A 14,215-nucleotide genomic window follows, 5' to 3' on the forward strand; every position below is an offset into this window, starting at 1 on the left:
CTCATGCAAGGCTCAATCCCTCTGTACCAGCAAAATATTTACCCAAGTCCAAGTTGCTGCTGCTGCGTCACTTCAGTCGTGTCTGACTCTGTGTGACCCCATAGACGGAAGCCCACCAGGCTCCCCCATCCCTGGGATTCTCCAGGCAAGAACACTGGAGTGGGTTGCCATTTCCTTCTCCGATGTGTGAAAGTGAAAAGTGAAAGTGAAGTCGCTCAGTCGTGTCTGACCCTTAGCGACCCCAGGGACTGCAGCCTACCAGGCTCCTCTATCCATGGGATTTTCTAGGCAAGAGTACTGGAGTGGCTTGCCATTGCCTTCTCCGCCTCTCCGGCTCCAACCTTGTATCCAACCCTGTATTTCATTCTGGAGTCTACACGTTCTCATATGCTGCTCAATTCCTAGATTCTGGTGGTTGATCAAGGTGGAGGAAATCCACTCACACTGGGCCAAGCCCAAGGCTTCACCATGATCTCTGACTTCAAACCAGTGAATATAAGTTTAATCCCTCTCCAGAAGAGGATTCTCTCAGTGCCTATTCTTGGCAAGAAGGAAGCATGAAGCCAAGATCCACAGAAAAATGGGGCTGAAATGTGTCGTGTGGGTCCAGGCCAGTTCCATCCTGCTAGGCCTGGTCTTTGTGGACTCCCCACCCTGATTGCTCACTGTAGACCTCACAGCTTCCACCATGAAGCAACGAAACAAATTCTTCCTCTACTTGCTACTTGGAGCCTCTGTGTCCTCACCCTTGGGTGGGGCTGCCACTGTGGAGGTCGTCTTGAGGCTCCGTTTCCGCTTCTGCACGTTCTGCTCCGGGTGGAACAGGATGACGTAGGTCTTGGGTACATAGAGCATGCCGAGGGACACAGACGCGCTCAGGCTTAAGGACACAGTCAGTGTCGTGGTTTGGATGTAGATCTAAGCCACAGAGGAAAGGACCAGGTGGACTCAGCCCAGCTCTCACCCACTCTCCGCCCCCACACAGCCTGGGAGTGAGTCCATTTGAGTCAGCTGAATGGGAATGACCATATGATAAAGGAGAGCAGTGTAAACAAAGGCCCCCATGGCATGAAGAATTGACAGTAACAGTGTGGCTCTGGTGTAGGCAGGAAGAAGGGAAAACAGCACATGACTGAGTGGACAAGTGACCGAGGGAAGCAAGAGGTTTGTTCAGAGACAGCCACACCTAGGGCAACAGTCCACATGCCTAAAAAGGGCTAGAGCAGGTTAATAAATGAATGAACGTGTTTTCAAATATACAAATGAATGGATTAACACAACCTGCATAAAGGAACAAGTGGGCAAACAAAGGGATCATGAGGTGAAAAAATGAAAGTTCCACTGGGCATACGGATAAATGAATGCATAGTGGTCAAACAAATGAACCGGCAGACGGACTGGCAGAGATAAATGTACGAAAAGGCAACTTAATAAAAAAGTTCCTTGGTGGGTAGAAGCATGAATGAGTGAACAGAGGGACAGGGAAGGAGAGAACCACCAGAGGGAAACCAGAAAGACAAATGAGTACATGAATGAATCAGCCAACCAAACAATCAATCGGTCACATGGGCCCAGCACTTAGAACAACTGAGCCCCTCCACGGACAAGCAGGAAACAAACGAGGCCGTGAAACCCAGTGAGGTCGGGACCCAGATTACCTTTTCAGCTGACTGGGCAGTGCCAAAGAAGATAGGCACAAAAGCCAGCCAGATGATACAGGTGGTGTACATGGTGAAGCCAATGGGCTTGGCCTCGTTGAAGGTCTCGGGCACGCCACGGGCCTTGATGGCGTACACCGTGCACGTGACCATGAGCAAGAGGCTGTAGCCCAGGCAACCGATGAGGGACAGATCGGACATGTCACACTTGAGCACGCCTCTGGCCTGTTCCGGGTCCACCGTCCGCTGCTCTTCATAATCAATCACACTGTGTGGGGGCTGGGCGCCCAGCCAGGCCAACACTCCGACCACCTGCAGGAGGCAGCAAGGTTATCAAGGACACCCCAGACTCACCCTCCACTGAGCTCTCTGAGCAGTGGGGTCGCTTTGAGGCTCCTGGCCTGTTGAGTGGAATGCTCAGGCCTGAGGCCACCGCACAGAGGGCAGGGTTGTCCAGGAGGGGGCTGCCTGGGCAAAGGCAAAGGCCGGTGACACAGGCAGCTGGGGAGCAGGGGCTGCAGAAGTATGTGCTGGGAACATCAGGGCTGGATAAGGGGGCCTAGATGCCCTCTTCCTGTATTTCAGCCATCGTCAGTGCCATTTACTGAGCTACACCAGGCGGCAGAGGATGAGATGGTTAGATAGCATCTCTGACTCGATGGACATGAACTTTCAAACTCCAGGAGATAGTGGAAGAAGGGAAGCCTGGCGTGCCGCAGTCCATGGGGTCGCAGAGAGTCAGACGCAACCTAGTGACTGAACAGCAACAAACACGGGAAAGGGACTGCAAGCAGAGGCTCTGGAGCTGTGACCCTAAGCACACCTCTGCCACCTACCAAACAGGGACCCTCAAAGTCTGCTGTGAGGACGTGATGGCAGCTTAGGGGAGGACTCAGCGCTCATCCCACTGATTTAGAACAAGGCCCAGCAGAGACGCCCCTCTCCGTGGAGGCACTATCGCGTCTTCTGCAAACATGAAAACATGGATAGCTGGATCCTATCTAACCGTATGGGATTCCTCATTCCTGAGGACCCCCTTCCTTCTCCAGATCCAGAGAACTGTTGAGCAAGAAATCATGAAATCACGTGGGAATGCACAATAAAACTCAAAATAGAGAGGCACTGGACAGAGAGCGGTATGAATGTAAGCTTATGCTGGGTGACCAGGGAGGTCAGAGTCAGTCACAGCAGACCCTAACAAGGAGCAGATGGAGAATGAATTCCTTCACAGTGAGGGAAGACATGACCTTGAGCCAAGGGAAGCTGGGCACTAGGAACCAAGACACCTGCATAAAGGTGGGACCTGGGAAAAGCTGTGCTATACATTTGTGCAGGCCATTCACTGAAGAAGAATGCTTGGTTTGGGAGGAATGAAGCCGAATCCCAGCCAACACTTCAGTGAAATGCATCTGGAGTAGGGCTCTGTGACCCTAGAAGAAAGGAAGCTTTTAAAGGAGTTTGTACATCCAGAAGGAGCAGCTTTCTGTGATTCTCCCCAAAGCAGAAGCTCCATGAACAAGGGACTACTAAAACTCCACCCACTGTCTAGAAAGTTAGCATGGCGGCTCCTCTTATAACTCCTCTAAATGGGGGAGGAAGTTGCCCATGAGAAATGAAAACTCAAGGCCTATGATACATGGGCATAGCAACCAAACTGCACCTCACTGAGTCTGCAGCCTAAGTACCTGACAGAAGAATTAGCATCCAGTACACATGACAAAGGCCTATAAATAACAGAAAGTGAGCAAAGCACACGAGCAGGCACAGGCACATCACAGAAGACGAAGCCTCAGAGGCCAGCTGCACTAGAAAGGAGAGACAGATTTCAATAATGAGACATCCTCTCACATCCATTATGTTGCTAAATAACCTTGTGAAGGTGAAGGTGAGCATCTCTGAAAAGATTTGGCATTTCTAGAAAGGGAGGTATAGAGCAGGGACTCCATAGGTAAGCCAGAGGAGAGCACTGAATGTAAGCACCTCCATCCTGGGGTGAGGGCTGCCACCGAGGTCTCAGGCAGGAAGCAGTGAGGTGCCTTCCAAGGATGGGATGGGCACTGAGATGCTGGCCCTGACGAAGGACACTCAAACTCTTCTATATGCTGGAAGAGGGCAGCACCTTCCACTTGTGGACATTTGCATGGACTGAGGCCCATGGGTGGGAATGATGCAGAGCTAGGGAGGAAGAAGAGCTCTCCTGGAGTGGAGAAAGAGCTGTGTCCAAAGGACTTGAGCCCCCGCCTTGGCCCTGAGAATTGGGCCGGCTCTGCAATGTCACACACACACACACACCTGTCTCCTAGTACCCTTTACATAACACTGGAGCCATTTCCAACGTTCTATTACCATCTCAGAGGAAACCCAGAAGGAATTCTGCTTTTCCTGTACATATAGCATGACATTCTGGCTATTTATGGAACTGGATGCTTCATTCCACAGTAATATCATCAGACAATACTATGCCTCTCATCCAGGTTACCCAGTGACTGTGCAGCAGGAACTCCCCTTAAGGAAATAGATTCTCCGCTTAGGGGAGCCAAACTGTGGAACATCATGTTCAGTTTATGAAAATTATGTCACTGTTTTACAGAAAAATCACTGGAGGCTTTCACTCCCCACCTTACTGATTCATATTGCTCCAAGGATGAAGCAAGAGGAAACAGTTGCTCCTAAGTGAGTTCTACTTACAAAACCAGCAGCACCCTAGCTCCTGGGGCTTTTTTTTTTTTTTAATAGAGACCAAAATAGAAGAGTGACTCTGATCTTTAAAGCGGAGGTCAGTGCCCGTACCCTCAGCCCCAATCCCATCTGCCAGCCCGTCCACTTGGAGCCTGCGGACTCGCCTGCACGGAAGTGAGGCTGAAGGTGATGACGAGCTGCGAAGTGGGGCTGATGAAGGGCGGAGGCGTGACCGAGCGCTTCCCCTGCTCAAAGATGCGGTAGATGCGGTTGGTCTTGGTGAGCAGGGCCGAGTAGCTGAGGGAGGTGCCGAGGCCGAGGAAGAGCCTGCGGGTGGCGCAGACCGCCGCGCCGGGCTCAGCCACCATGAGGAAGGTGATGGCATAGATGAGGAAGATGCCGGTGAGGAGGACGTAGCTGAGCTCACGGCCAGAGGCGCGCACGATGGGTGTGTCGTTGTGCCGCACAAAGGTGGCCACCACCGTGGTGGTGGCCATGATGCCCAGCACGGCCAGCAGCAGGGGCGCAGCCGCCCAGGGCGAGGACCAGGAGAGGCGGACCACCGGCGTGGGGCGGCAGCCCGTGTGGTTGCGCGTGGGCCTCATGTGGCCCGGGCAGGCCTCGCAAGTGAACTCGTCCACCTGGAAGCGGTACCCGTCGCAGGGCTCGCAGTGCCAGCAGCAGGGGACGCCCTTCACCATCTTTTTCCGCTCCCCCGGCCCACAGGGGAGGCTGCACTGAGACTCGGGCACCTCTCGGGCGTCTCCTGACCACTGCAGGGCTTCCACCTGGGACAGGACACCGGGGCCTGTGACTCGGGCCTCCAGGAAGGCGGACCCGCCTCCCTGCACCCAGAGCTCAGCCCGTGCCACTTACATCCAGCCTGAGGGCCTCCGCCCACTGGCCCACCGCCTGGTAGCTGCCACTGCCTGCACTGCCATTGGTCGCCTGGTACTGGAAGATGTCGTATCGCCCAGGTGCGTCCCCATTCTCATTGAACATCACAGGGGTTCCTGCGCTTCCTGAAAGGAGAGCCTGTCATCCTCGGCTGGTTCTCTAGCCCATCGAAGGCCAGGACAAAGGAGCAGCTTAGACAGCACGTGAAAAGGTGCTCAGCATCACCTATCATCAGGGGAACTGCAATCAAAACCCCAGTGAGATTCCTCCTCACACCCATTTAGGATGGCCACTGTTGAAACAACAGAAAGTTAGTGTTGGCAAGTACCGAGACATTGAAACCCTATAGTCCACTGATGGGAATGTAAGATGATGCAGTCACTATGGAAAACAGTATGGTGGTTCCTCAAGAAATTACACAGAATTACCACATGATCCAGCAATTCCAATTCTAGGTATATACCCAAGAAAACTGAAAGCAGGGACTTGAAGAGAAGTTTATACACTTCTTCGTTCACAGTAGCATTATTCACAGTAGCTAAAACATGGAAGAAATGCAAGTGTCCATTGACAGATGACTTCATAAGCAAATTGTGGTCTATACATACAATGGAATATTATTCAGCCTTAAGAAGGAAGGAAATTCTGACACATTCTACAACATGGATGACCCTTAAGAACACTATGGTAAGTGAAATAAGCTAGTCACAAAAGGACAAATACTGTGTGATTCCACTCATCTGAGGTACTTAGAGTGGTCAAATTAATATTGACAAAAGGTAGAATGGTGGTTGCCAGGGGCTGGGGAGAGGGACATGAGGCATTAATGTTTGATGGCGCAGAGTTTCAGTTTTGCAGTGAAGAGTTCTCGAGACTGATTGCACAAGTGACACCATTCAACCGTATTCTGTGTGTCCATGGGTGCTAAATCGCTTCAGTCGTGTCTGACTATTTGCAACCCTATATACTGTAGCCCACCAGGCTCCTCTGTCTGTGGGATTTCCCAGGCAAGAATACTGGAGTGGGTTGCCATGCCCTCCTCCAGGGGATCTTCCTGACCCAGGGATCAAACCCACGTCTCTTTCCTTTCCTGCACTGGGAGGCAGGTTCTTTACCACTAGAGTCACCTGGGAAGCCAACTGTTTGTGTATGTTATTACAATTAAAAAGAAATAAGAAAGCTTAGGTGTCTAGGTAAGAGGAAGAGTTCAGACTTAGAAAGGTACTGCTTTGAACAATAAGCCTTATTTCTTTTAGAAGTTTGTTCTACTACCTTGCAGAGCTATTCTGGAGTGATATTATGTCATGCTCTTTTATTTTATTTATTTAGCCTCACAGCATGCGGGATCCTATTTCCCCAACCAGGGGTCAAATCCCTGGCCCCTGCAGTGAAAGCGCAGGGTCTTAACCGCTGGACTACCAGGGAAGTCTTAAATCATGCTTTAACAGGGAGCTTAGCAGAGAGAAGATGCTTAACAGGTGGTGGAAGAACAGTCTTTAATTTTCTAAAGGATAGTAATCGAACACGACGTGAAGCTTTCCCCACAAACCATAAGCACAGCTGAGTCTATCTGGGCCTTTTCAAAAACCCTATTCTGAGCCCTGACCATGTATCAGGCCCTCCACTGGCATCAGGGGAACACAAATTCATACCCTGTGCTCAGGCAGCACAGGGCCTATCTGGGGAGGCATTTGGAAGCCTGGGACGTGGAGTGGGATGCCTGTCCACAGTGTGGGCAGTGCCCTGAGAGACCAGATGATTCCAGACTCAGCAGTGGAGTGAAGAGCTGTGTGTGACCCTCTGAGAGGTCCAGGCAAAAAGGGTCACAGACAAGTTCTTCAGAAGCTGGAATCTGCAGCCTGGGGCAGGGGGTGCTCAAGCCTGGGGAACAAGGAGTGTCAAACACTGGTCCCCAGAACTTGGTCCAAGCCTCCAGCTCTCAGGCCCAGGCGCCCCCACTGTCCCCTTCTGCTCCCCATTCCTTCCATCCTGGGCTGTCCCAGATCCTGAGAGCTCCAACCCAGCGGGCTTCCCCTCACTCACACAGGGGCTCTGACTCCCACTCACCATTGAAACGCACAGCTCGAATATACTGCAGCAGTGTCCGACCATCAGTGGGCTCCATTGCTGGGCACAGGCCTGTGTGCCCGGGGCAGAGAGCCTGGTGCATGCTGTGGAGGGCATGGGCAATGGCGTACACAGCATCAATCACAAACTGCACCTTCCCTTCCTGCTCGTAGGCAGAGTCCCGGCCGATGCGTTCCTCACCTGTCCTAGGGATGCCCAGAGGAAGTGTGCCTGGCCCCCAGGTACCCAACCTGGCTTCCCACCCTCTCCCTCTCCTCCCTCACCACCCTCCCTGGGCAGCTCTCACCTGTGCATTTGCGGGTGGAATCGTCAGACTGGGTACCTGAGCTAGTCAGTTTGCAGTTAAAATTCTCTTCCCAGAACTCAGCAAACCAGATGTTTCGGCGGTTGTTCTCCAGGGATCGAGTCATGAAGTACTGGTCAAATCCTGAGAGAGGGGGAAGGAGGGAGGAGGGCAGGCACCCATATGAGCCAACCACGGCTCACCACTTGTGTCCCTTCACCACTTGCCGACTTTACAGCTGGGGATGCCCAGGTGATCAATTTCTGGCCTGGCTGATGAGTTCAAAGTCATCTAGGGGCTCTGCAGTAAATTTGCAAACTCGAGCCTCACCACATAAAAGGATTTTTTGCTGCCTTGTCTTTCCTGGTTAGGATGCTGCTGTGAAGATGTAATGGGTGGAGCTTCAGCAGCCACTTTGCGAATAAGACATCACAATCAAGAAGACATATAGCAACTACAGAGGATGGTGGAACAGAAGGGAGGCCAGAGCTCAAGATTCTGAGAACATCGTTGACTCATTGCCCCCAACATGAAGTTTCCCCTACTTTGAGACCTCTTGTCTTGTGATGGAATACATTTATTGCTAAAACTACTCTCAGTCTAGTTTGTTGCCTACAATTGAATGTATTCTAAGGGAAAAAAAAGAGTGTAAGGGTGTGTGTGCACCTCTAAGAGGCTGGGAGCCCCTGGAAGTCAGGGCTCAGTATTGACAAGGGCCTGTACTTCATAAAATAGCCCTGAAGTACCTCATCAAGGTGTCTTTAGTTTAACCTTTGGGGAAATGAGCAATCCTAATGTAAAGTGACCATCTTTTTTGCATTCTTCCAGATATTCACAGGTGGGATGGCGGAGGAGGGGTGGAGAGGCAGGCCTCATTAATTGATCAGTAGCACAGTAGGTCCAACATCCTTGTTTTCTCTCCCTCTCACACTCATCTTAAAATTAGAGTGCCTTTGGCAGAACCAAAATGCAGGCACTGATTAAAACAAAACAAACAAAACGTAACAATTCTTCACCCTGTACAGCGGTGTGTGCATTTCCTCATTTGCCAATTCATTTCAAACACTGTTTGGAGGGATGTGTTCATAGAATCTCAAGATTCTAGAACTCCCAGAAGGGACCCTGGGTCATGGCACAATTTTATAGGAGGGGAAAATGAGCACCCCCAAGAGGGGATCATTGTGGGAAAGGATAGATATGGGTGGGCGATGCAGGGGAGGGCATGCCTCCACTCACCATCAATGGAGGCCCTTTTGGGCAGGATGGTGATAGCACCCACAGCCACATCCTCCAGGTTCAGGACGGGTGAGATCTTGGCTCCCCAGCTGTCTGAGCCAACCCACAGGAAGTGGCCAGTCAGGTTGGCCTGGCGTGCAGCCTCCAGAACCCTCCTGGTAAGAACAGGGTAGGGTGAGGAATGCCCTGAGGTCCTCCTCCTACTTAACCCTGGTCACTTTTCAGTCTTCTCTTGCCATCTAGCCCATTCTGCACCACTCAGCAGACCCTTGTTTGTCAGGAAAAGTAGGATGTAGGGAGTTTAGGACACTGGGTTTCTCGGATAGTAAAAGGTCCAGCCAGGCTCTGACCCCAGGCCTGACCTCTCGTTCTGCGCACAGCTTCATGCTGTCTTTAAGAAGGGCCTGCCTTCTCCTGCTGGGGTTCAGGCTGGGGGCCATGCCACCTGCTGATAACCTATTGCCCCGGGAGTTGTTCCCTGACAATCGTTACATGTGCCCACCAGTCTCTCCCCGACTGTTAATTATAGAAGTAGATGTGTATTCTTATGTTTCTCTGGCTAGGCTTGGGGCATTGTGACCCAGACCAGGCCGGGTTCATTTCTGGGGCCACCAGACACAGAGAGAACAGTAGAAAAGGTACGCGGTGGCAGGAAGGTAGGAGGGGAAGAAAGAGGGGAAGGGAGGATGTTCATGGCTGGGATACGGGAGACGAGGCAGTAGGGTCTTCAAGAAGAGCTACAGAAGAACACGGTGCCTGAACACGCCCTCTGTCCCACCTGATGTCATCCTCGTTGGCGAAGATGATGATGCCCCGGGCGTTCGGTGTCTCCATGAGTCTCTTGATCACTTTGTTGAATTCTCCTGGTTTTGGCTCCCTGGGAATCTTGATGGACTGGGCAATACAGACCCCCCCTGGGTGTTGGAGATGCCAAAGTCAGTCATTCACCCACCAAGGCCACCGCCACACATGACTGTGGCAGGCACTGAGTCTTCCAAAGGAAAGGGTGCCTGCCCACAGGGGGCACCATCCAGGCTCCCCACTATAAACCCAGAGCCCCACCGCACAGCTTGCGCCCTGGCTGATGGCCGTTCCATAGGCCCCTTCAGGCCTCAGACCACCCCCCTCTGCCCTGGCCCCAAGCTCACCAGCCTCTCGAGAGATCTGCACAAAAGCCTCAACCCCACTCTCGCCATAGTTGCCCTCAGAGGCCAGCGTGGACACGTAGTTCCATCCCAATGCCCGCACTATGTCCACCATGGCCTGGGCCTGGTAGGAGTCAGGTGGCACCACGCGGGAGAAGAAGTCATAGCGTGTGGAGTCGCTGAGCTCAGGGGCCGTGGAAGCGTAGCTGATCTGGGGGATCTAGAGTGAGGAAAGACACCCGGGCTGTGGATGGACGGTCAGTAAAGGCAATGAGGACCCAGGACCCAGGGATAGAGTGCTCAGGGCAAGTGGGAGCAGCCTCTCCACATGGAGAGACTGGAAGATGCAGACCTGTATTTTGTGAATGGGACTAATGGAACATGGATGCATGAGGGTCAAGGGGAGAGGGCATACAATTGCTCAGGGTGTGTCGCTGGCAAAGGGGAACTATGGGTTCAAGTCCAGTCTGCAGCTGCCAGGCACTGGTTGCAGCATTCACCAGGGTAAAGGGACCTCTGTCAGCCCCAGAGGAAGACATGTTTCCCCAGTTCACACAATGCAGAGGCGGGCATCAGCCCCAGGAGGGGCTGAGCAGGCAGGAGAGCTGGGGAGGGGCTGTTTGATTGAAGGTTGTGTCTGGTTTAACAGAGGGGCCTGTTTGGAACTGGGTTTATCCCAGTGCGTTAGAGTGATTAATAATGGGGATTATGGCTGAGCTGATTCAGGAGAAAGGATGGGGGCAGGAAGTGTGAAAAAAGACTGGTGGTGGGAGAGGTTAGCAGAGCAGAGGGATGAATCCCTCATGTTAAAGAAAGACACAAGCAAACAACAGCAACAAAACCAACACACACCCTAAAGGGAGCAAGTGGGGGCTGGTGTGAAGGTCAGAGAGGAGGAGGTTCTGGAAGAAGCAGATTGGAACTGGTCCAGGGGAGACAAGAGATGTCTGAAGCTGAAACAGAGAAAGCGTGGAGTATGGAGACGTTATGGAAAGGGAGGGGAAGAGGGAGAAGGAAAAGAGGAAAGGGAGAAGAGAGAGAACGAGAGAACAGGAGGCAGAGGAAGGCCCATGGGCTGCAGGGCAATTAATGGACGCCGTAGTTATCCCGGCACTCTAGACACTTCCATCTTCAGAACAACCTTCCCAGACAGGCTTGCGTCTGGCCCAGGGAGCAGGGCTTCTTGGCTAACTAGAGTGATTCTCGAAAGGAGACTAGCCCTCAGGTACCCCCAAGGCAAAGACAAGGGAGAGACGCTGCACCCCGGGCGCGCCTCGGGCTCTCACCGCGAACAGGCGCAGCACGTTGGCGACCATGATGGAGACCGAGCTGGCCGAGGCGCCCACGACGGCCACCACGCGCTCCGGGGGCGCGGTGCGCAGCGGGGGGACCCCGCCCGGGCAGCGCACGGCAGCCTCTTCGCCGTCGCGGCCGCGGATCAGCGCCTGCACGAAGCTCAGCGCCTGCTCCAGCGCGTACGTGTCCCGCGAGCAGGTGTCGAGCAGCCGGGCGCCCAGGCGCACCCCGGGCAGCAGCTCGGGGTCGGCGTTCACGCGGTCCAGGGCGTACAGCATGGCCTCGAGCCGGTGCACGCCCTGCTCCTTCTTCAGCTGCCCGCACGCCCTGCCCGCCGCGCCGCGAGCGTGCACCGGGAACAGTCCGCCCAGCGTGAGGCCGCCCGCCAGGCGCACCGAGCCCGCGGCGCCCACCACTCCCGCCTGCGCCAGCGCCAGCAGCAGCGGCAGCAGCGCCGGGACCCCGGCCATCGGCTCGGGGGCTGCAGGAGGAGGACGCGGCGGGGACGGGAACAGACGGGGAGCACGCTCTGAGCGTGGGGCAGAGGACGGAGCCGGGCCGGGGGAAAGAAGAGGGAGCCCCACAGTCCTTGGGGACAGGGGAGGTGCGCAATATATGAACGTGGGCCGAGCCAGCTGGAAGAGAGGTGAGGCATCAACTCAGCCCGCCTGCCCGGGACACCTGGCTCTCACACCCTCTGCACCTCGTCGCCCGGGTCCGCCCCGCCCGACCACCGCCTCCGGCGCGCCAGTCCTGCCCGTCCCCAGCGCACACACTCACCTCCGCCAGCCGCTGTCGGTTCAGTGACAGAGGCAGAGGGCCCCGAGAGAGAGAGGATTTAAGGATTCTAGGGAAGGGATGAAAGGCCGCCCTGAGGGCGGAGACCCGTCCTGAGCAAGGCCTGTGCGCTGGACTGGCCCTCCCAACATCTCGGTCCCCTCCCCTCCTGCTCCTTGGGTCTGTGGGCATGTGGCTGACACACACCTTCTCGGTCTGCTGGTCTCTGCATTTCTTTCTCTGTCGCCGCTTTCTCCACCCACCCCTCTCCCCTCTCCCTTCTTTCTCTCCTCCTCTCTCTGCAGATGTCTCTTTCTCTCTCTGTCTCTTACTCTTTTTCTATTACTCTTCCTCTCTTTCCTGGCCACCAGTGGCTTGGCTCAGGCTGCCTAAGGTGCTTCCCAGCTTTCTCCTTGCAAAACCCTGCAATAAACCCATGAGTGGAGTGGGAAAGAACGCAGGCTGAGCGAAGGGGAGAGTGCACCTGAACAGGAAGACGGTGAACAGGGCTGAGCCAGGAGGAGGCAGGAACAAGCAGAGCTTTAATGGTAGCGAGGTCTCTGCTTGTCACACACACACGCAGCACAGGACAGTCCTGCAAAGAAGACACTTCTCCCATCAGACCCTTTTTGCAGACAGGGAAACAGACACCTCAAGGAGTTAAATGACTCAGTCAAGGTCACACAGTTGCCATGTGTCAGCATCAGGATTGGTACCCAGGTTGGTGTGGAAGGACCAGCCTTCACTGCCTTTGATGGAGAGACGTGACAGGGCAGATTTGCCGTGCTGTTCCCACTCCCATCTCTTATTTCTGATGGTAGAATCCTAAGGAGTTACTCTCTTGGTGGTTCATAAAGCCTTCTTGGCTCTGGTAGCTGAGGCAGTAACATACCATGTGGGGGTCTTTGTATCTGAATTTCCTCATCTTATATTTTGGGCCGAGGTGACGGGGATTGGCCAAAAATACTTCTACCACCATCCCCAACTGAGGCCCTGGATTTGCCTTTATGACACTAGGGCCAAAGTGCATCCTGGAGACAGGTGGTGAGCTCCCAGCCCTAGGGATTAGTAAGTTCTAAGGGGGAGGGGGGAGGGGGACTGAGCTGGGGGCGCTGAGCTGCTTTGGGCTCCATTAGAGGGTGGATTAGGGCAGCCGTGGGGATTTGGGTAAAGCTGTCAGAGCAGCAAGCAAAAACCATGTCATCCTTCTCTCCTCTCTCCCCACATAGAGGGGCCCTGACTATCTCTGTTTTCAGAGCCATCCAGGCACCTGTGCCTGGCAGAGTTGGGCGATCCAGCTTGGTCTGTTGGACCAAGGTTGGCAAGGATGGGGCACTTAGCTAGTGCCAGGCCCCAAGCTTGATGTTGCAAAAGTCTATGAACTGGGCATTTGAGGTTTTAGGGCGCTGCTGCTGGGCTCACACCATCCCTCACAGCCCTGCCCTGCTCAGGACAAGTCAGACAGGGCCACACTGACATCACAAACCAGCCTTCTGACTCATAGGATGAAAGCATCCCCTTGGTTCCTTGAATGTAGGACGGACCAACAGCGAGCTGGGGCATTAGCCCTCACTGTGGTGCATGAGGGAAGCAAGTGAGTGACCAGGAAAGGGAGAGAAGCAGGTGGGTTCCAGGCCAGGGGAAGAAATGGCTCTGAGAGTGAGAAGCGGGGCCTCATGGGTGGGGCACCTGGGAGGAGGGATTAGCCATTCCTGCAAATGTGAGGACCAGGACCTGGGCTGAGCAGGTCAGAGGGAGGCAGAAACCAAGGCTTTGACTGTGGACACAGGAAAACCAAGAGTTTCATTTGAGATTTGAGAAGCTACATCAAGCTCCTGGTTAGATTCAGTAAAGGGAGAAGTTTAATGTGGCAAATACCACAGTTTTTAAACTTCAGTTTGGTGTTTTGAATACCAGTGTCTAGACTTCATATAGTTCTCTTCTGGGACTTATAGGAAGTGACCAGAGTAGTAATTAAATAATTACAATGAGTGTTGAAAGCTTGCATTTATTGTGTGATGTGTGTGTGTGTGTGTGTGTATTGCTAGTTGCTTCTGTCGTGTCCGACTCTTTGTGATCCTATGGACCATTGCCTGCCAGGCTCCTCTGTCCATGAGACTCTCCAGGCTAGAATACTGGAGTGGGTTGCCATTTCC

The 14,215-nt window shown here is 53.7% G+C and overlaps 1 protein-coding gene across 1 annotated transcript; it reads right to left on the reverse strand.

Annotated features, from left to right (window-relative positions):
- Positions 1-714: 714 nt before the first annotated feature.
- Positions 715-11,752, reverse strand: GRM6 (glutamate metabotropic receptor 6). Its single transcript, XM_055428826.2, has 10 exons — positions 11,273-11,752; positions 9,990-10,206; positions 9,620-9,755; positions 8,842-8,996; positions 7,609-7,749; positions 7,302-7,502; positions 5,214-5,359; positions 4,502-5,125; positions 1,659-1,970; positions 715-918 (listed from the first exon to the last, which is right to left on the reverse strand). Exons 1-10 carry the CDS (start codon positions 11,750-11,752, stop codon positions 715-717), a joined length of 2,616 nt encoding a protein of 871 aa, XP_055284801.1.
- Between the last annotated feature and the right edge of the window lie 2,463 nt (positions 11,753-14,215).

This window comes from Moschus berezovskii, chromosome 8, assembly GCF_049115385.1.
Source record: "Moschus berezovskii isolate FMDL1 chromosome 8, NW_MosBer_1.0, whole genome shotgun sequence".
Classification (NCBI taxonomy): domain Eukaryota; kingdom Metazoa; phylum Chordata; class Mammalia; order Artiodactyla; family Moschidae; genus Moschus; species Moschus berezovskii.